The 21342-nt window shown below is 36.6% G+C and overlaps 5 protein-coding genes across 8 annotated transcripts; 2 read left to right on the top strand and 3 right to left on the bottom strand.

Annotated features, from left to right (window-relative positions):
• Window positions 1–103: 103 nt before the first annotated feature.
• On the bottom strand, window positions 104–4128 carry LOC125212823 (phosphatidylinositol/phosphatidylcholine transfer protein SFH3-like). Of its 2 annotated transcripts, none has more exons than XM_048113088.1 (13): window positions 3997–4128; window positions 3775–3872; window positions 2990–3251; window positions 2817–2916; window positions 2470–2736; window positions 2139–2216; window positions 1940–2041; window positions 1811–1860; window positions 1594–1693; window positions 1366–1485; window positions 1134–1251; window positions 649–1028; window positions 104–569 (listed from the first exon to the last, which is right to left on the bottom strand). In XM_048113088.1, exons 2-13 carry the CDS (start codon window positions 3818–3820, stop codon window positions 480–482), a joined length of 1713 nt encoding a protein of 570 aa, XP_047969045.1. In that variant the 5' UTR covers window positions 3821–3872; window positions 3997–4128; the 3' UTR covers window positions 104–479. The 2 variants fall into 2 exon arrangements, with proteins under 2 accessions (XP_047969045.1, XP_047969046.1); XM_048113089.1 differs by having other exon boundaries at window positions 4025–4093.
• Window positions 4129–6267: 2139 nt separating this feature from the next.
• Window positions 6268–9619, top strand: LOC125214985 (diaminopimelate decarboxylase 1, chloroplastic-like). Its single transcript, XM_048116249.2, has 8 exons — window positions 6268–6828; window positions 7164–7338; window positions 7821–7970; window positions 8183–8344; window positions 8622–8807; window positions 8938–9060; window positions 9140–9229; window positions 9387–9619. Exons 1-8 carry the CDS (start codon window positions 6344–6346, stop codon window positions 9465–9467), a joined length of 1452 nt encoding a protein of 483 aa, XP_047972206.1. The 5' UTR covers window positions 6268–6343; the 3' UTR covers window positions 9468–9619.
• An 883-nt stretch (window positions 9620–10502) lies between these two features.
• On the bottom strand, window positions 10503–11403 carry LOC125209243 (uncharacterized). The gene has a single exon (XM_048108846.2). It carries the CDS (start codon window positions 11265–11267, stop codon window positions 10701–10703), a length of 567 nt encoding a protein of 188 aa, XP_047964803.1. The 5' UTR covers window positions 11268–11403; the 3' UTR covers window positions 10503–10700.
• Window positions 11404–14414: 3011 nt separating this feature from the next.
• Window positions 14415–15745, top strand: LOC125211213 (small ribosomal subunit protein eS25y). The gene is made up of 4 exons (XM_048110931.2): window positions 14415–14533; window positions 14632–14706; window positions 14810–14944; window positions 15452–15745. Exons 1-4 carry the CDS (start codon window positions 14531–14533, stop codon window positions 15563–15565), a joined length of 327 nt encoding a protein of 108 aa, XP_047966888.1. The 5' UTR covers window positions 14415–14530; the 3' UTR covers window positions 15566–15745.
• A 430-nt stretch (window positions 15746–16175) lies between these two features.
• Window positions 16176–20950, bottom strand: LOC125213616 (uncharacterized). Of its 3 annotated transcripts, XM_048114263.2 has the most exons (5): window positions 20515–20950; window positions 18847–20126; window positions 18529–18554; window positions 16785–17226; window positions 16176–16688 (listed from the first exon to the last, which is right to left on the bottom strand). In XM_048114263.2, the coding sequence occupies exons 2-5, from the start codon at window positions 20096–20098 to the stop codon at window positions 16525–16527; spliced, it is 1884 nt and encodes a 627-aa protein (XP_047970220.1). In that variant the 5' UTR covers window positions 20099–20126; window positions 20515–20950; the 3' UTR covers window positions 16176–16524. The 3 variants fall into 3 exon arrangements, with proteins under 3 accessions (XP_047970220.1, XP_047970219.1, XP_047970218.1); XM_048114262.2 differs by having other exon boundaries at window positions 16176–17226; window positions 18847–20122; window positions 20515–20944; XM_048114261.2 differs by having other exon boundaries at window positions 16176–17226; window positions 20515–20942.
• Window positions 20951–21342: the final 392 nt, after the last annotated feature.

Genomic DNA, 21342 nt, shown 5'->3' with positions numbered 1-21342 from the left:
ATATCAGAGAATAGATGAGTAGCAAGTAATATCTGGAAGACTCCCAAACAAAAAATTAAAAAAAGAGACGTAGGAAATATATGAAAATGTTAGAGAAGAGATGTAGCAAGTAATGTCCGGAGGACTTTCATAACAATATTAAAAAAATAAATGTAGCAAATATATAAAATTTGAAGATGAAAATCTTTCAATATATATTCTTGGTAGGATGCATGAGATCTTGGAAATTTTCAATTTCCTTGTGGCCCCCCATCGTGCTGTAAGCAAGAGCGGAGAATGCTCGGGTCATCAATGAAATTCTCGGCCTACAAACGGTTTTGTAGAATTCCAACACAAACAGCAAAGAAGGCTATTTACAATTTACATAAGATTTCAACAGGTTCTGAAAAACACAAACTTTTATGAATGATGGGAAATGGTGTTTGATGCAGCACATCACCATCTCTGAAAATAATCAAAGCATATTGAAATTCTGCACTTTAGAAAGCGAAGAATCTCTTCTTTTTCTTCTTCTTCTTTTCCATGAAGGCAACGAGTTCCTGTTGTTGAACCAGAGTATCCTCCAAAGTCTGACAAAACATCAACATTTTTGGTTTACACGATGCAATATTGCAAAGGCTATTGTGGGCAAAGATCGACTTTTATTACCTTTTTAGTGTTAGATAGCTCTTGCTCCAGCATGTTGATACGTTGCAAGGCATTGTTCAGCATCTCCTCCTTTTCAGGCGGCATAGTTGGCCTTTTGCTTAGGATGATCACTTTTTCCTCTAGCTCGTTCATGCGTTTCATCATGATGAAGTAATCCTCATTTGAGACGGCTTGCCCAGGCGAGTTGTTGGTGTGACTGTCACTGTACATGGAGGAAGAGTAGAGGGTGGCATCTGTGAGTCTCCTTGGCATGGTTCGTGTCATACGAACCATAGTCACGACTCCCATCACGATAGTCATTACTCCATTCAAGAGATGGTTGCTAATTCTATCAGAAGGCTTAGAATCAAGTTTTCCAGGGAAACAATCTGTGGATGAAGCTGGAGAAGAAGACAAAATAAACGGTCATGAATCAAACATTGCATGGAAATACCAAAACGACAAACATAAGTGACGTTCTAACTCAAGCAAGGGTGATTTTGTACCTTTAGGACGAGCGAAGTTGACTTGTTTCTCTTTTGTTTGCACAATAGTTGTAACGGGCTTGTCAATCATGGGTTCGTCTTTAGCAGTCTCATACGCACTTGGTGGTCGCTTGGTCACCTGGAGGATGATAATAATATGAGACAAATAGAGCTGAGATGGCAAAAACAAGCCTTGACTTGAAGACTAATTAATGTCTAAAGCAAATTCTGCATCATCTTTGATCCAACTTACTTCTTCATGTGCAAGAGAGACTTTTGAATTTGCAATATCATCATCATCAGCTCTCGGGGATTCATTGACAGGTGAAAGGACAATTTTGTTTGCCCATTTATGCTCATTGTTTCGGACCATCTTGCAAACAAAAGACGATATATATGGTTTTAGGCATTCACTAGTTGGAATGAAACAAAATACAAGGACAACAATGCAACGTTTGGAGCTTGATGAATTTAGACAAACCTTGATTATGTCGGGGTCATTCCAAGGGCCCTTATCAGAAACCATGCAACCACCCTTATCTACACAGGTGCATTTACCGCCCAAGAACTCCGGTAGCTCACTGATACAAGATCAAGCAACGGATACTATGTCATCAGAACTGCAGAAAATTGAACGTAACTGAATTCTAATGGAAAACAGAACTCAAATATTGTTCACAATATTAAGGTAACTTTACCTTGCATCAATGATCTCAAGAAGCTTGCTCTGGTATTTGTTACCCAAAACCTGGTTATGTGAAACACGACAGGTTAGTGAAACTCGAGCATAGTGTACCATGTTGCACTAAAGAGTAAAGGCAGCTCACATGGATCTTGGACGTGGTCTTTGGATCAAGGAATGATTTAACGGTATTCCACAAGAGCCTGAATCCAGATCCTGCGTTGATTATGTACATGCGGCACAAGGTCTGAAAGAAAAAGAAAAATCAGATTTCAATAAACCATCAACTTCAAGAAAATGAAAATGAAAGGGTTCTTGAAGAGGAAAAGAGAAGAAGCAATTACCTCAGGGTAGTTATTACCATCAACGCTTTGAAGGCTTTGAATGAGTTCCCGAGCAGCCTTATTGAAACTTTTCAGTCCCTAAAAACCAAATTTTGACTTTGGTTAGAAATCGAATGACTTTCTCACAAGAGAGCTATGATCATCACACACATGTTATCTTTCATGTTCTTCGTAAAACTGAACAATTACATATTTTGGTGTTGAATAGTCTGATCTATATTATGTGAAGCAAAGTAGTGATAAATAAGACTAATACATAATATTATGTCAAAAGAAACTCATTATTCATTGCAAAAAATCAGTTATATATGAAAACCCGATCCAATCATACCACTCCTTGAACATCCAAAATGGTTGTGCTCTGATCGATGTGCTTTTTGGCTGCGATTGAGCAGGCCGGGAACTTGTCAACGAAGGTCCTCTCGAACTCCTGAACATGGTATTTGAGGTAGCGATCCAAGGTCGTGACCTGCAGGAGCTTGGTTGAATCAACTTGACCGAGCTTCTCAATGTAAACCGGCCTCCCATCTTTGTCAACACCGTGATGCCCTTGTGGATAGTATTTTACAACCTCATCTCTCTCCTTGAAGTCAAACTCCTAGATAACATCATCATCATTTAGCAGTTTAAGATTAGAGTTTCTCCATATCTAATTACTACTACAATATATAGATATACCTCCATGATGTTGTCTGAACCAAAGTCTTTCCTCCACTGAATCATGTCAGCCCACATTTGCTTTGTTTTCTCAATATCAAATTTCCTAGCCTTCAAAAACCTGTTTCATCAAACGCCACGATTAAGGACTACTACCTCTGTAATTAAGGGATTACAGTGACTGATCAAGTTACCTCAGCAGCATATGATAGTCATCATGTTTAGCAGGGAGCAGTTCTTCCAAGATAAGCGCCTGACGCAAAGCGTCCACAGCTTGCAACTCCTCAGCATCACGCTCGTCCTCAAAGACAACGGACATAACTCTGCTGTTACGCCGTCCCTTTTTGGTTAAAGAGTGCCTGAATTTGGAAGAGGCGCTGATAGCTGCCTTCTTAAAAGACCCATGCTTCTTTTTCCTCTCATCCTCCAGTATATCTGTGTCAATTTTCTCAAGACCTGCCACAGAATTCACTGCATCACCAACCTATAGCTAAGAACCATCATTTCTATCCATTTCCAACACCCACTCTTTCATATTCAATTAATCTGGTGATAAACAAAAATATTCAAGATTCCATACAATTCATGATATCAGTAATACATCAGTCGTACACAACATATAATTCATTGCCAAGATAACTTGAAAGATAAACCCAAAACACAAAAAATTCAAACAACTTGTGCTTCAAACAACTTTTGAATTTACACCAACAACACTGCATCACCAACCTATAGCTAAGAACCATCATTTCTATCCATTTCATCCACTCTTTCATATTCAACACATTTTGACTACTCATGTTGATAAACAAAACTATCCAAGGTTCCATACTATTCATGTTTCTTATCTTTTAATATCAGCAATACATCAGTCAACCATACAAGACATGCTCCATAACTCATTGTCAACATAAACCTCAAAATCCACCCACACAAAACCAATCAAAATATGAAACATATACAAAGAATATGGACTGACTTGGCCTGAATGGGCGTTCAACAGCCCCAGGAATGTCGCCACTCATGACTGCAGCTCGCAAGTTTGACGACTGTAACAATCACGAACATGCAGTTTACCTGCAAATATCCAATGAATTTATTTAAACAAAAAGCAATACATCATTCCAATCCAAAATGCCTCCCCAAAACAACACAAACATTGCACAATTAAGCTATTAGCCCCAAATTGATGAATGCAGACCTTCGGGGAGAAGATAAACTATACCCACCAAGAATATGAGAAAGATTTCAACTTCGAAGAATGATTTGGAGAGAAGAGAGAGAAATAGATAGATAGGGAGCGGTGGAAGAGAAGGAGCCTATTATACCAATGGCCTAAAATATGGAGGGACAATAATAAACAATAAATTGGGGGATTTTAATATCATGATCATGGTGATCATGATCAGCTACCTGGTTATGAGTCAAAGGCCCCCATTATTCTTTCAATCCCCCACAAAATCAGTGGCTCCCCATTATTCGCTATTCCCCTTTCTTTTTAATTTAATAGTAGTACTATAATAAAGTTCGACCTAGCCTGCCATTGATGTAGCTCAAATCCATCTGTATATTGGTAGGTAGATAATGCATAATATATCAATGGAGATATCGACTCGGTCTCGGATTACCGCGCCTCTATCGATGGATTTAATAGCTATTACACTTGAATCTATTCTTCGCCTCGCCTGCGCAGAGAGAGAGAGAGGGAAGTGCAAGGCACGCCGGCGATTGCATGGAGAATATTGTCAATATTTTTTTTTTAATTCACTGTATATTGTGAATAGTTCCAAGGTGGTGGACTACAATCTTGACTCAATATGATAGGAGTAGTATTTTTGTTAAAGCTTAATTGAATGTAAAATATATTCTCATAATTTTCTTAATTAAATTTTTTTATCGAATTTATATTTCCCACCAACTTAAATATTGATTGAAAATATCGTAAACTTATTTCTTACAACGAATTTTCCGATTTTCCTTTAAATTAAATTCGGCGTGGCGCGTCGAATTGCGCAGGTAAATAACAAAGTCACATTTAACATATTTTAATAGGACATGATTTTACCCTATTTTTGAATTTTCAACTTAATTAATCACTTAACTTCCCAACCCCAATACACACTCTTTTGGGAAATTATACTATTAGAGTGTGAAATCATAGTAAGAAAATGAAATAAATATTAAATTCCTTTATTTTATGCTTTTCTAGAAAGGAAATAAAAAACTCTGGTTATATAATACTCCTACTCTGGAAAATTTCCAAGTGTAGACCAGTTTTAGTTTAGTTGAGGTGGATCACTACTAATTAGTGGTGCTCCACTAATTTTTGAGACCAACTATCGATATTCTGATTTTCACACACTCCCTCCCTCCCAATTTTTTTTTCTTTGTGGTTGCCATGATTTTAATTACTACTATTACATTACAATATAGTAAGGAGTACTATGATGTTTCAATTCATTATTACAGATATATTGACTACTGATTGCTTACGCAGCATGATTTTCGGATTTTGTATATTAAATGGACTCAACAATACTTTCACAATATATAACTGGGCCATTTGACATATTGTGTCGGCCCACTTCAGTACAACTGCTATATTTTTTACGATGTTTATCTTCTAATCATAATGGTAATATATATAGGGTATAATTCAATAAATTTGTATAACTCCATATAGAAATGATGAGTTCGTCAAGAATTGAGTTTTCTATTCAGTGTACTTTTTATTAGATGTTGAATTTCATATACCAGAATGTCAGAACACATTTTTCATACAATTTTGTTTATGGATACAAATTTCGTCTCAACAAGTTCATTTGATGGAAAGTATATTTATGGTGACACAAACAAATGCTGATCCTTCCGTAGCATTTAAATAGAGTATTTCTTGTAGAATAGTAGTACTGAATTTTATATAATATTAGTATTATTTTAATATTAGTATTTTCATCGATATCAGTTCGAATGAGATGTTTCAAAAATATTAATGTACTAGTATCACTTTAAACGAGACTAATTATATTTCTTCTATCACCAATAAACTTCTCATTTTGTCATTTTTATTAATTTACCAATAAATTTTTTATTTATTTTTCACTACTATTATTTTTTATTAATAAACTTTATATTCTATTAATTTTATCTCACTTATATTTTAATATAAAATTAATATATATAAATAGTACTCTATTTCCATTAATCTTTTCAACTAACTTTCTATTATAATTCTTAAAATTCGTATCAGATCAAACCTCTCTTTATATTAGTGAATGGAGGGAGTACTATCAATTGATTTTTAAGTGAATAATTATACTATCAATCGATTTTTCAATAAAAACAGTAATTGCATATGGCTTATGAGATAACGGTTACTAGGGTTTGTATTTATATGTTTAAAAATGAATTAGTCTAATTCAATTTTGACTAATTTCCCTAAGCTGAGCCGCCTTTGCTAAACCTAGAATTTGGCAGTTGAAACCTGAAAACATCACCTCCGTAATAACTGGACTTCACCCTCACTGACACTCTTCACTTCCGCAACAATGGCGGCTTCGAACCTCCTCCTGCAGCCCCCATCTCTCCCCCACACCAAGCACCTCAAGCTCTCCTCGAACCCCTTCACCACAGCCCTCATCTCCCCCTTCAAATGCAAGCCCCTTCCCGCATCTCTCAGAGCCCGCCCTCCGAGGGCAGTCCTCTCAACACCGGAGCCCCAAACACAGAAATTGGAGCACTGTTTCACGAAATCGGGCGATGGCTTCCTCTACTGCGAGGGCGTTAAGGTCGAACAAGTGATGGAAGTCGCCGAGAAGCGGCCGTTCTACTTGTACAGCAAGCCGCAGATCAAACGGAATGTCGAGGCCTACAAGGAAGCGCTGGAGGGCTTGAATTCAATCATCGGTTACGCGATTAAGGCCAATAACAATCTTAAGATATTGGAGCTTTTGCAGGGTTTGGGGTGTGGAGCTGTTTTGGTTAGTGGGAATGAGCTTAGGTTGGCTCTCCAAGCTGGTTTTGATCCTACAAGGTATAATCAGTGCAATCGGTTTTTCTATTTACTGATTATTGGATTCAGTGTAAAGAGATGAGCTCTGATTTTGAGCAATTCAATTTGGTTTAGGGTTTAGTTTGTTCCTTTGCTTTAGAGCTTTGGATCCCCCTTTTTAATATAGAATGGAATGACTTTCACCTATTCAACTCTGCATACTAAACACAAATTCATGTTCTTCAATGTGGTATTTTGCAGCACCCTTGTATACCTGAATGGTAATAGCAGAGGTTAATTTGTTTGCGTTTGATGTATACCGTTGTTTATTTTGTAGTTGTACCTAGTTTTAGAGCATATGTTCGTTTGTGGCGCAGGTGTGTATTTAATGGGAATGGAAAGATCTTGGAGGATCTAGTCTTGGCTGCACAAGCAGGAGTTTTTGTGAACATTGACAGTGAATTCGATTTGGAGAATATCGTGGCTGCTGCAAGAATTTTGGGGAAGAAGGTTAATGTGCTCCTGCGCATCAATCCGGATGTTGATCCTCAGGTACTCGGATGCTTGTACATCTAAATATGACATTGCAAGTGTTGCTAGCAGTCCATGTTCATTTGAGTTATTTCTTGATTATTGGAGTTATTTTCATGCTATATGAATAAGAAAATGTAAAAAGTCTATTGGCTTGATAGTTCTATTGATGCCTTGCATCCAAGATTCCAAGTTGCTTCGTATGACCGAAAGTTGGAAATCTGGTACCATTTTTATCTTTCATTTGTCAGATTCTCACTATCATTGTATCCCTCATTGAAACTTGATTCCAGTCCTAGTACATGTTTCTCTATATTGCAATGTGAAATGTGATTTTGGTTAACTCTGTGTGAAATACCAGTATAATAGTGTCATCCTAGCTTACTTGATCTTCAGATTTGATGTATTAACTTCCACTAGAAAAAATTGTATTGTAGCTTATACTTTTTCTCTACTAAATTGTTTGTGTATTTGAGATAAACATATGCTTCTGTGTTGTATAGGTCCATCCTTATGTTGCAACAGGAAATAAAAACTCCAAGTTTGGTATCAGAAATGAAAAGTTGCAGTGGTTTTTAGACGCTGTGAAGGCACACCCCACCGAACTGAAACTTGTTGGGGCACACTGTCATCTTGGTTCTACTATTACAAAGGTACCTTCTGTCTGTTCGACAGTGATAGAGTTCATGTTGTATCTGCTAACTATTTGTCTTCCATATCAATTGTGGCCCTTTGAAATCTTGTGATTTTGACACAATGCTAACCAAGAATGCCACCTCTGTCTACAGTTATTTTCTTCTGGGGTTTCTGTTTTGTATATCTTATGATTATTGTGTTGTAATTTGCGAGTTAACTGATTCACCAGGTCGACATTTTTAGAGATGCCGCAGTTTTGATGGTGAACTACATAGATGAGATCCGATCCCAAGGTTTTGAAATAGATTACTTGAACATTGGAGGTGGGCTTGGGATAGACTATTATCATACTGGAGCTGTCCTTCCGACGCCAAGAGACCTCATCAACACTGTAAGTATTGGTAACTGCTATTATCAATATTCAGAATCCTATAAATTGCATTTCTCGTTTTGCTTGTAATAGACAGTAGAGTATTTCTTAACTTACTCAAATTTGCCTTTGGTGATCGTCTGTTTTCAATTCTGTGACCCTTGTGTTTTCACTAGATTTGGTAGATAAGCTTCTTTCCATTTTGCTTATGTGCATGTCCTTTTCGTGTTTCCTTTTTTTTTTCATTTTTTTCCCACATGCAATGCATTCAGTGCTGAGCCATTTACTTGTTTTACAGGTGCGTGAATTGGTTCTTTCACGAAACCTCAATCTCATAATTGAACCTGGAAGATCGCTCATTGCTAACACTTGCTGCTTTGTCAATCGTGTCACTGGAGTGAAAACCAACGGGACAAAAAATTTCGTTGTGATTGATGGCAGCATGTCAGAACTTATTCGGCCTAGTTTGTATGGAGCTTATCAGGTGGAGTTAGTGCTTCTGTTCACAATTATATATTCAGATCTTGTTATATTTTCTCTGTTCTTATACTATTCACTAATGATTGACTAATCATCTCGCATTATATCCTTACCTGCTTCACTTGTCACTGCAGCACATAGATCTGGTTTCACCTACACCTCCGAATGCTGAGGTCTCGACATTTGATATAGTTGGTCCTGTTTGTGAATCGGCTGATTTCTTAGGAAAGGATAGGGAACTTCCCACGCCAACTAAGGTAGATTGTTATATCTCTGTACATGATATGTCCATACCAATCACCTCTCGTCTCACTCAGTTCGATTCTTGGCTTGTAGGGTGCTGGATTGGTAGTTCATGATGCCGGTGCTTACTGCATGAGCATGGCTTCCACTTACAATCTGAAAATGCGACCTCCAGAATACTGGGTTCGTATTTTCACTTACACTCATTCTAAACTCAATCGCCCCTAAACTAGAAAACTTAAAGTTGGTTTGTTGTATAGAATCAAACACACCCCTCTCGTTATACTTCCTCATTGAAATGATTCATAATCGGGACACTGAAATTGAATTAATTTTCTAGGTTGAAGAGGATGGATCAGTATCCAAAATCCGACATGGGGAGACATTCGAAGACCATTTAAGATTATTCGAGGGTCTTTAGATTACTTCTGGCGTCTGCCCATTGTTTCCACATCGAGTAGGCAAGTACCTTGGTCGCTGATCAAATTTATCATCTGCTCGCTGTCTGTATCTCTCTTTGTATTTCAGAATCTTGCGTTGGCTGAATAAAAATCGACTTTTTGTTTCCTGGAATCGACTTTACGCATTGAGCATCTCGTTATTCTCACAAACACTGTTTGATATGATGAATGCGTGATTCTTTCATACTGCGCTGTTTTGATTCGTGAAGGAAGTAAAGTGTATGTTCATTTGACTGGGTAACCAAAAAGATAAAAAGGAGTAGTTTGTAAAGTAGCAGACAATTGGGCTGTGATATTACAGTCGTACTGATAAAAAGGAAGTGAAGTGTTTGTTTATTCTGGAATTTGTAGTATTAAAATTCATGGACCAGTAAATGAGCATATTACAGTCGTACTGATATTTATGTGCCATTATGCTATTCTCTTTTTTTTCTGCTTTATTGTAGCATTGAAGAACAGCTGCAAAAAGATGCAACGGATATGGTTGGCCCTTTGCCTTTCCGGAAATTAACTTGTTTTTTTAGAGCTAAACTACCTATCAAATGACGAAGAATATGTCAATTTTTGTTTGTTTCGCACCTTTAAAAATTTAAATGACAAATCACAAAGTTTCAGAACTTCGCAATTGTCCCATTCTATCAAATTTGTGGAAAATTGAAGCTCGAAACAATGTTGTCCATGACGTGCTTCACATCGCTACTATAATTTAACATGTGTGCGCCAACTTAGTTCGTATTTGCCGGAAAAAATGTTGCCAAGACAATTGCAAAAATTTGAAATAACTTTAATGATTTGTCATTAAATTTTTTAACAAGTAGTAATAGACATTAAACATCCAAAATTTGACTAAACTATTCCCTTTTATGGGTTTATTAGTTCTTTGGTTATAATATTGTTTGCAATAGTGAGGATACATTTGACTAAAGTCCGTGAATTAATTATAGATAATTATTTTAAAAATATTACTGAATCAATGATGTTTCTGATTGAATAAATTTCATATAATATTTTGCAGTAATATTCATTGTCATTAACATGTGGAACATACATGGAATACACACTCCAACTTCACCAAGATTAAATAAGGTGAATTTGTGATCCCAATCCATCTACATATATATACACATGTATTTTCATGGTCAAACAGTATACTATTTACTAAAGGGTCAAAAAATCCCTTCAAAAAGAAGATTTCAATCTTCTTCCCTCAAAAACCTCTGCTGCCGGGCGATAAACGCCTCCACCGTTCGCCGGAATTCTTCGCTACTCATCTCCTCCGCCTTCCGCCGGCTCCGGCAGTTCTCCGTCTTGCTTCGCGTCAGCTCGCGGCGGCGCTTGCCGTCATGCACCACCAGCTTCTCGGAGCTGCTCCGACACATATTCTTCGCAGAAATCACTCTGCAATCATCGAAAACCTTCTTCTCCTCATTCCTCCGGCATTTCTCGACGTACTCGTCGTAGAAATCGGCGATCGCCTCCCCTTCCTTTGCCGAAAATCCGCCCGATTTGAAAAACAGGATAAGGACGATCGCATTTCCGACGAGGAATACGAATCGGGGACTGATCAGAGCGGCGGAGATTTCTCGGAAGTACTCCACCGATAGATTCAGCGGCAGCGCCGTCGAAAACCTAGAGACGACGATCGCGACGACGAGAAGCTCAATCGCGCGAAACAAAGTCGTGATTCGCTCAGCGCGGCGATGCCTTGAAATCGCGTTTGATTTCTCCATTTTTATGTTCTCGAACTTGACTGAATCCATTTCTGTGCAGATTATAATTGGATATCTTTGCTTATTGTTGCCTTCTCTTTTGTATAGAGAGAGTGGGAATGGCTAATGAGTGATCTATTTGGATTAGAGATAAATGAATTGATTTTTTTGAGATTTGTGAGTAATGGGAAAATGGGGTGAGTGGTGATATTTATAGGGAGAGGAAAATAAATGAGTGTGCAGAATTTGTTTCCTTATCTTTTGAATTTACTTTAATCAGTTAGTAGTGGTTTTGATTATTTTTCCTACTTTTACTTTTGCTTCATGCATGGTGTGTGGGTCTATCTCTTGTTTTAGCGTAGTGCTCGTTTTGATTATGGAAAAACTTGCTTTGGTATATTAATTCGAATTATTGAATTATATGAATATCTACATGTCATAAAATGAAGCATTGTTATAATTAATATACATACAGAAAAAATTTCTATAAGTAGTAGTAATATAATTGCATATGAAAAAAAAGTTGCCTTATCCACACAAAATAATCTTGTCTCTGTCTATTTATCATAGATTTCTCTTTCTAATGAATTGAGTTTTATTTTTTGATAACCATATTTCAATTACTTTTCTTTTGATTTATTTTTTCCTTTACCGAATTTGCCATAAAATTTGTGTTTGTTCAATACTAATTAAGATTTAAGACTATTTTTTTGTAGACTAAAGTAGTATAAAAGAAACATAATACTAGCACTATATTTCGATATATATTCATGTCCAAGATGGATAGGCTCAAAACTATATTTGAATTGTCCGAGTGTACATATTATAAATGATTCCTTGATCATATATTTCCTATGTTTCATCTATTGATACATGTGATGATCTTGAGATTGAAATTTAACATTATTAACTAATGAGGTAAAGTAATGTATATATTTGATTGAAATGTTGTAGAGAACGGAAATAAGTCCATGACCAATAATACATGATTTCAAAATATTTTATACTAGTACTATATTAAATGGAGATTATGGAGTATATTAATGTAAAGAAAAAGAAATTTTACTGCAATAAGCTTCCGATTGATTGCGACAGATCCAATAATTGGTTTCAATTTTGTAATTGACACATTATAGTGATAACTGATAACGACTGAGGAGATCAGATAAATTGCCACGTTCATGGTTCATGTCCCAAACCAATTTTTTTATATTAAGATTTGCATTCCGAAAGTATACTTTTACTTTTTTATTTTTAACTTTTAGTTAAAGTAGAGCCAACGATAAAAAAAAATGATCAGTGATGTTAAGTTAAATAAAATGTTACTAGTATAAGTTTATAACGACCTCAAACTATTTACCACTGCCATTAAATTATAAAGTTCAATAAGGATTTTTAATAGAGAGTATATAAATCATAATTTGTTTAGCCATTTCATCAGTATAATTTAATATCTATTGCTAAAATTAATCATTATAATTCCGATTCGATTATATCTATTGATAAGTACTGTCATATACAATTATTTTTGAAGCTGATGTCTTTTTTTAACTCACCGATGTACAGGGATTAAATAAATAATACTGTCTATGAAAATGTCCACTTAAGCAAATTAAAAAAAAAACTGTTCACTTTGGGATGAATGGACAAAACTGCCTTGTAAATCAAATTATTGATAATATGTAAAATTCATAGTTTTAAATAAACTTCAGAAAAAAATAATACATCAAAATTTGAGTTGTTCATGCATATTATCTTGATAGTTGTATATTGTATTGTATTGTATGTGTCCAAAATTGTTGACCATTATTAGTTGTGGGTCTGGCTGTGAGTTTTCAGCAAAAGAAGAGGAGATACGTGGCAATTTCTTACTTAGTAAGGAAGAATAAATGAATCCAAATATCTTCATAATTGGTTCTATAAATCTAGGATCCAATTATTATACTATGAAATAGATAATGATTGGCCCGTGATCATCTTTAAATGAAAAATATCTCGTCCCGCGACTATATGATCAAGAATGGGTATTAGCATATTAGTTCATTTCTTATTTCAGATACTCATATAAAATAATTTGCCTAGGTATACTGCTAATGATTTAAACTAACATATAGTACTTACTCAAGGCATTGATTTAACGACTGTTAATCATGTCTAATGAAATCCAATTGTTCCAATCAACACCAATATAAGCCTCATCGACTCACTTCGTCTAATGAAATCCAATTGTTCCAATCAACACCAATATAATCCCAACTACCCAAAACACCATACTATCTAATGCATTATCATGCATCATTTCTTTACATATATACAATTATACCATTTTCACATGGTTCAATTTTTTCTTATGAAAAAAATAGCACAAATGATAAGATTAGAATAATTTTGCATATGAATTTGTTGTCCGAACTGACATCTTTTATGTACTGTATAGATCTTGAACGACTTGATGAGCTAGCCAATTTTTAATTGTTTTATCTAAAGGGGAACACTAATGTCCTTTAACCCTTAGAGTCACAACATTCTTCCAACCACATGTTGCCACGTAGTAGGTATAAGCAACATAATAACGATATTAAGCAACAAAGGATGACACATAAGAATTACCTCGGATTGCATAAAAACAGTTTATGTTGCATTAAATGCAATTTATTTTGCATTTTAGTCTATAATGCAAAATAAATTGCATTTAATGCAACATAAACAGTCTTTTATGCAATTCGCTCATCTAAGTCATCCACTAAGTTTGTTGCTTAATAACGTTGTTTTGTTGCTTATACATGCCACGTGACAGCATATAGTTGGAAGGATGTTGTAATTCTAATTTGAGTTATTTATTAAGCACACCTCTATATCTAAATCAATATATCAATTTAATCTGACATATAAAAGGGCGAACTGGGCTAATAAAATAGCCCTAAACCCTAATCCAAAAAGAATGGTTGATTGTGTTCCTTTTAAAAGAGTCTTCAACTCATAATTTTGTTTTGAAATTAAATTATTAGGCTTCAAAATTCAATCCTAATCTGATTCGACATTATAAAATGAAATAGATACTGTCAGTTTTGGCAGTAAAGAAAAGCCCATTAAGCAGTGTAGAAATAATGGGTTGGTAAAGAAAAGCCCATTAAAGTATAGGAATAATGGGCTGGTAAAGGAAAGCCCATTAAGTCGTGTTGGAAACGAAGTGATGGTTTTGGTGCTACAAATAGTAGTTAAAACCCTAACTTTTTCCCCTAAAGCGAAATCCGCACTCGCCTCTCGTCAAAAATCCGCCGCCGTCTCATCTCTGCCGCGGAACAACCTCAGCCATGGTACGTCTCCGCCGCTCTCAACCTCGCTCTTCTCTCACCTGCACTGAATTTCGTTCGCGCCGATCACTAATTCGGTTTTTTCTTTGTGAGATTTGCAGGCGCCGAAGAAGGATAAGGCTCCCCCGCCGTCATCGAAGCCAGCGAAGTCCGGGGGAGGCAAGCAAAAGAAGAAGGTCACAGCCAATCTAATCGACGTTTTCGTTTGAATGCTAATTTGATTTGGTATGACGGATATCTGATTTTGGTGCCATTGTGTGGCAATTGTAATTATTGCAGAAGTGGAGCAAGGGAAAGCAAAAGGAAAAGGTGAACAACATGGTTTTGTTCGACAAGGGTACGTACGACAAGCTGCTGACGGAGGCCCCTAAGTACAAGCTCATCACTCCCTCCGTTCTCTCAGATCGTCTCAGGGTAATTTCTTCATATCACATTATCATTTATATATGCTTAGTAGTAGATTAGATCAGTATCTTCTTGTTGATTTATTTTGCTTGATGATGTGATTGATTAGATCAGTATCAGTGATATGTAAAGGTAATTTTTTGATTTGGTAATATGTTAAGTATTTAGAAATTAAAGTTTTCTAGTACTAGTATTTTTCGATTTGTTTGTTAATCATGCCTGTTAACTAGCTGTCATGTATAACATCTTGGAGAATTTTGAAGCTGCACTTAATGGTATGTCATACCATAGCTTGTTTATTGCTTAATTGATAAATTTAGGTACTTGAATTGATTATATTTGATACTAAGCATATGATTTGACCATGGGGATATGTTCTGATTGTTTTTATGCTCTGTTTTATGTATAATGTTTTCAATACTTGGCTAGCTCTTATACTATAGTAATTGCTATATTTTCTAGATAATTCTGTAGATTATCTTTATTGATCACTTGCTGCTATTGTTGATGCAACAGATTAGTGGATCCCTTGCAAGGAAGGCCATCAGAGAATTGATGGCAAGAGGTTTGATCAGAATGGTCTCTGCTCATGCAAGCCAGCAGATTTACACCAGGGCAACCAACACCTAGGTGTATTTTCATGGCATCAGAGATGTTTTTTTGTCCCAATTAGATTTCTGTTTCATTTTATGCTGTGTTTTGAACTCTGGAAGAGATACTAAGCTTGGAAGTTCTACTGTTTACTATTGTTATTTAACTCAGCATACGGTTGTTGAATTCTTTCAAAGTGATGTTTCTCATTTGCTGTTATTGCATGTTTTTGTGTCTTTTGTTGTTACTACTCCCCTCCCATGCTGGTGTGGGAATGGTTAATTTAATTTGATGTGAAATTGAGTTTTAATCTTGTCGAATTCGCATTGGATCGTTAGTTTTGGTGTTTCTTTTGGACATAAGAGATTTAAGAAATTGATCTTTAAAGCTTAATTGGATAAACATTATAGTATGTGTTGCTACGGGATTGTTATCATTTTGTCATATTACTATCCTGTTTGAATGAAGCAAGTGGGATTTGTGTTTCAATTTACTGGGTCGTATCATCGTTGTGTGAACACAATAACGACCTGATTCAGTCACCCTCTCATCGTATGTCGTTAACAGTCTTATAAACTATGCCAATGATTGAACTTCATGTTCAATCTCTGTTTGCGATGCAGTACGATTTGGGAGAAAGAGACCAATCTAAATAAGCAAAATCTCTTATTACTAAAACCATATGTTTCAAGTCTAAACAACACTGGGGCAAGTTTCACACTTGACCCTCCATATTGATACAACCACATTGCTCATCAATCCTCCCGCCTATACATACATAACTGGAATTCACATGCCATAGAAGACTGACGCATTGAGATGCATTCTTACCAACTTGGGAAGAGGCACCAGAAATGCATTCCAATGACCAAAGACAGTCATGCATGTGTGTAGCCGCTGTCATCATTGCTTGATCAAAGGACAATTTGGCCACAATCTTCTGCATATAGAACACCAAGTAGATAGATCTCCATAAGCCAAATGTGGTTGCCATCCTTCTAGCTAGTGTTTGTCTTCCAAACAGTCAACGAGCCCCTCTTCTCCAGCTCGCATGACTGGAAACCAGCCATAGACTTCCCCATCACTGCTATAGCTGCAATGCTGGGGAACTGCTTCTTTTGGAGGTCATCCGCTGATGATTTCAGAACCTGTGGCTCACAAACTACCCGTGTTTCAGGTTTCTCTCGGGGAACTTGTGACCCGTTACAGAGCCACCTTTTTATCCAAAAATGTGAAAGCAACAGCTCCTTGCTCTTACTTGGTAGGTTCGGTGACAAGTGCTCATCCTCCTTTGAGGAGTTTCCACTTCCTTCGGACAAAAACATTTCTTTCCCGTGGTGCTGTTTTGGAGTTGGCTCTGAGCTGACGAAGCCTTTGTTAAGTATACTTCTGAAAAAGGCTCTCTTTTTTTCATGCGATAAACTTTCAGCCATGTTCAAGGTCTTTGTGCCTCGACTAGAGCAATCGGATGAGTTCTTGAGACGTTTGACCCATCTGGAACTTGGAGTAGATTTCAGTTCAGGCTGCTCTGCTTGGAACAGTGGCATGTCCATCTCCAAACTCTGAGTTCTTGAGGAAGTAGGGACGTCCTCTGATGAACTTGCAACTGGCGGTAGCCCAGAGCTTGCCCAACGATGTCGAAGCTCTCTTGAGGAAGCAGCATTGACCCATGGTGATAGGTTATTGTCCGAATTGGGAATCTGGAATCATCCATAATGTTAATTTGCACCACATGTAATATACCAGACTTACAAAAATAGGATAGAAAAAAAATACTTGGATTGGAGTAAAGTATAAACCACCTTCTGAAACATATGTCTAAGTAAACACAAGTAGAAAACTTGCAGAAAACCAGGGCAAACCATATAATATATTTATGTTTCAAACTCATACGTGGAAGATGCATTAATATGCATAATAGCATATGTATGAGTTAAACTTCCAACAACTTTGGTCTTCGAAACCTAATCTCTGCACAAAAGGGGTTCATTGGGACTCCTCTTCTACAACTTTAAACACCAAAAAATGTTTGTTTTCCCATTATTAAACAAAAAATCAACACGTATAATCATATTGAGTTTTCCAGTTTCAAACTTTCAAACCAAGACATTAATTTAACTGAAGCAGAACCTACATTCTCAACTATGCATATGATTTCCACTAATAGGAGTACTTCATATTACATATACTCTCACCAGATAATAAATTGTATGTAACCCGTAAGGCAACTTATAAATTACTCCTATTACCTCACTCTAAACAAATTAAGAACAGGTAATTGCGAGTCAATATTACTCAACTAACAGTAATAAAAATAATAAGACTACATGCCAGGTATTTTCAGTCACCAGGTAAAACAACAACCATAGAATCTAATGTTACAAACAACAACAAACAACAACCATTTTCAGATGGCAGTGAGGATGAGCTGAGCTGGTGCAGGGAGAGAATAGGAATCATTGATCATTCTATTCATGCAAGATAATCACCCCCTTACAGAATTTTTTAATTAGCAGTGATTAACATACTACCAGGATACTCTAGCAACAACTGGAATTAGGACTGTCAACTATATCACATATTCAACAACCAAAAGAAAACAAGAGTCACCGGAATACACAAATTTCCCCCCATCAGGTGTTTTGACAGGAACACATGAATTATTCAAACTGTCTGTGCTATTCAGAACTTAAAGTGGCTGGGAGTATATCCTACACCAGTATTAAGTTGAAACACTGAAAATTACTAATATATGCATTGAAAAATCCCCATGATTAACTGATGGCCGATGATCTAGTGTTCTAAGAAGTAGAGCTCTGCGGGATTGGCCACAGAAAGCTTCCTTTGCTAATAAATGAAAATATCACAGAATTTCAGAACAAAAGACATGCTGTAAAGTAGGCATAAAATAGTTTACTGGATGAAAGATTAATCTAAACTAGGTAACAATATGCTGGAGGGTTAAAATGCACTATAAAAAAATTCTTTATTGCAAATATTACCTTGGTTGACTGCATAGAATTCACACCTACAGCAAGGAAAAGAGAAACGGCTTAATAAAAAGACTGAATTCTCACAATGTAAAACAACTTTCTTACATAGGTGCTACATTTAAATAACACATCAACTTTCAGACATGATTTTAAACAGCAATGGTGTATATGTGCCTTCTGAATGTTATATGTCAGAAGTTCAAACATAATTAGTTATAAATAATAACCTACACTGATTGAAAATAATAATATTAATCATAATAAGGGTACTCACAAATAAATAATCAATTAGAGTAAATCTTGAGATCAAAAAGTGTGAATACGTACCGGAATTTAGTCTCTCCTCCTTAAAATTGTCCATAACTAAGGTGTCTGTTTCAGCTGATGATTCATTCTTTGAAGCAGCCTTAGAAGTTCCAACACCAATATCCCCAGCATTTCCATGCCCTTCACTGTTGGATGAACTAATTGGTTGAAGCTTCACCCCGCTATTCGCTTGGCCAGGGAATGGATCATTGGATGAGTTTCCATTAATTCGAGCAATTAACCTTCTAAAAGCACCAGTTTCTTCAGATACATTGACATCATTCTTTTTTGTGATTAACAAACTGCGAGTTGTCTGAGAAAACATAGGAAAACCTTCAGGTGTGGCTTCTATAGAGTCCACAGTAGTGCATATTCTCATTGTCTCATGAACACCACTTTGAAGATTCTGGAATGGGTAGCAGTCATAGCGTGACGCCTTCTGTTCATTCTTCTCTGGAGCAATGCATTGGTTTGGAGGCAATGAGGTAATATGCTGCATCCTTTGGAACCAGCCTTGACCAGGTTTCAACCTATGCTGGTTATCCCAAATTACATCTGCTGACTGGGAGTGCTTCTGGCTGTGTTCTTGCCCGATTAAATCTGGAACTTGAGTATTGGGAACAATGGCAGGTCTACTTATAGACGGTCCCATAACAGCTTTCCCTTTGTCAAACTTGTATCTTTCAACATCATGATATGGCGTTGTATGTGTTGGAGGTCCAACAAATCTTTCCCGAGAAGGAGTTGAAGCAGAAGAACTTCTTTCATTGACAGAGACATGTGGTTTCACCCACTCAACAGGTTTCTTCGAAACGCCTTCACTGATGAAACGATACTCTCTTGAGGATTTTCCCTCTGCAGCTAGAGCTCCTGAAGATAACTGAACTCCACCCTTACAGCTACTAGCTTCGTCATAGCCAAGGCTGTGATCAATGCTTAGCCTTCTTGCATCATCAGGGTTGCCATTTTTTATTTTAGCACTGCACAATTCCTCAGCACCCAATCCTTTTGAACTCATTCTACAACTTTCAGCATCACCCCCCATTGTTCGTGGATACTTGGCAGACCTAGAAGCCTCCATTTTCATATGATCGCCCCTAGACAAAAGGTCGGTATCCTTACCCCTAGAAGCACCGTCATCTCGTCGTTGATCTTTAGTTGCATTACTTGGCGTCCTCATCCAATGAGACATCCAACCAGGCTGATAAGATTGCATAGTTTCCCTACTCTTCCCTGTGCTATCATTCATTGACTGCATCACTTGTTTAGACATGCTCAAAAGGACTGGACTGTACTTCTACCTTCAGATTTCCATCAAAAGAAAATGAATGAACAAAAGAAACTCAAAAGCCCTAACATAAATTCACCAAAACTAACAGTAATATGCAAGAACAAAGGAAAGCATATGATCTTTACTCATCATAATACATGATCTAGTTAGAAACAAAACAAAATACAAGTACAACAGAAATTTCTAACTTCCACATTAAACACTAAAACCCTTCTTCAGATTAAACTAGAAGAAACACAAATCCAAGACCAGAAGATCAAAATTAAAGTGAGAGGAATAGAGATTCGAAAATTTTCACCCACAACACAAACATAGCTTTCAAAACAGGTTATACTCGCAAAAATTTTCAGAGTAGCATAAAATCTTAAACAAAATAGTAGGCGATTGCTGAATTTTACCTCTGTTCTCACTTAATTCTCAAGATACAACACCGAAAAATCAGAATTGAACCATTTTTAGCTGAAGTCTGGAGAGGGAGAGCTAGAAATTGAAGTGAGAAAAAGTGGTTGCTGATCAAAAATCTGCAAACAAGAAGAAGAAAGAAAGCAAATTGTGTGGCTCTGAGGCTGGGTGAATATACGTACGCATGTGCGTTTGAATATGTGTGGTGAAGTACTAACTAGTATAGCTGCAGTGAAAGAGAGAGAAAGAAAATTCTTCTGTTCTCTTTTTCTTTGAGAGAGAGAGAATGAAGAAAAAGGAGAGCGAAATTGGAGTCAGGCTCTATGGCTTTCTATTATTAAGCCGAGGAGGAGCTCAGGGCCTCAATTGCTACTAGACTGATGATGAATAAATGAATTCTAATATACCCAATAAAGCTGTTTTTGCCAACGGCTTGGGCGATAGGAGAGCCGAGCCGTTTAAGGAAAAACGCATAACGCATCCTATGAAAAAGGCGGTTTTTTCCGGCAACAATCGCTTGGTCGTTTAACCTACACGTCGCTCGGTTTAGGAGCCAATCCGGCTTCTCCACGTTACCATAAATGTAGGCTGGATTTTAAGATACACTCATTTCACCTTTCCCAATCATCCTTTTGTTCAGATTAGAATAATTCATTTTGCTGAGTCAATATTCATGCGGTGTATTTAATCCATACACTCTAGAAATAGGCTATTTGGACACTACATGAGTAAAGTAATAGAGGATATCTATTTGGAGACTACGTGAGTAACTAAGAACATCTCCCAGCAGAGGTAAATGGAGGGGTAAGCCATATAACTACCAT

The sequence above is a fragment of the Salvia hispanica genome, chromosome 3, assembly GCF_029641045.1.
Source record: "Salvia hispanica isolate PSC_SH4W2 chromosome 3, Shi_PSC_v1, whole genome shotgun sequence".
Lineage (NCBI taxonomy): Eukaryota > Viridiplantae > Streptophyta > Magnoliopsida > Lamiales > Lamiaceae > Salvia > Salvia hispanica.
This window is presented reverse-complemented; position numbering and strand designations above follow the sequence as displayed.

Excerpts from the sequence above, each read along its gene's own strand:
- LOC125209243 (XM_048108846.2), bottom strand. The coding sequence starts at position 11,267 with ATGGATTCAGTCAAGTTCGAGAACATAAAAATGGAGAAATCAAACGCG.
- LOC125214985 (XM_048116249.2), top strand. The coding sequence starts at position 6,344 with ATGGCGGCTTCGAACCTCCTCCTGCAGCCCCCATCTCTCCCCCACACC. Across the intron at positions 7,339-7,820 it reads ATCCGGATGTTGATCCTCAG|GTCCATCCTTATGTTGCAAC; the intron begins GTACTCGGATGC and ends TGTGTTGTATAG. Across the intron at positions 9,230-9,386 it reads TGCGACCTCCAGAATACTGG|GTTGAAGAGGATGGATCAGT; the intron begins GTTCGTATTTTC and ends TTAATTTTCTAG.
- LOC125211213 (XM_048110931.2), top strand. Across the intron at positions 14,707-14,809 it reads GAGGCAAGCAAAAGAAGAAG|AAGTGGAGCAAGGGAAAGCA; the intron begins GTCACAGCCAAT and ends TAATTATTGCAG. Across the intron at positions 14,945-15,451 it reads TTCTCTCAGATCGTCTCAGG|ATTAGTGGATCCCTTGCAAG; the intron begins GTAATTTCTTCA and ends TTGATGCAACAG.
- LOC125213616 (XM_048114262.2), bottom strand. The coding sequence starts at position 20,098 with ATGTCTAAACAAGTGATGCAGTCAATGAATGATAGCACAGGGAAGAGT. Across the intron at positions 18,555-18,846 it reads GGAGGAGAGACTAAATTCCG|GTGTGAATTCTATGCAGTCA; the intron begins GTACGTATTCAC and ends TCCTTGCTGTAG. Across the intron at positions 17,227-18,528 it reads ATTCTATGCAGTCAACCAAG|ATTCCCAATTCGGACAATAA; the intron begins GTAATATTTGCA and ends GGATGATTCCAG.
- LOC125212823 (XM_048113088.1), bottom strand. The coding sequence starts at position 3,820 with ATGAGTGGCGACATTCCTGGGGCTGTTGAACGCCCATTCAGGCCAA. Across the intron at positions 2,042-2,138 it reads ATGGTAATAACTACCCTGAG|ACCTTGTGCCGCATGTACAT; the intron begins GTAATTGCTTCT and ends TTTTTCTTTCAG. Across the intron at positions 1,029-1,133 it reads CAACTTCGCTCGTCCTAAAG|CTTCATCCACAGATTGTTTC; the intron begins GTACAAAATCAC and ends CTTCTTCTCCAG.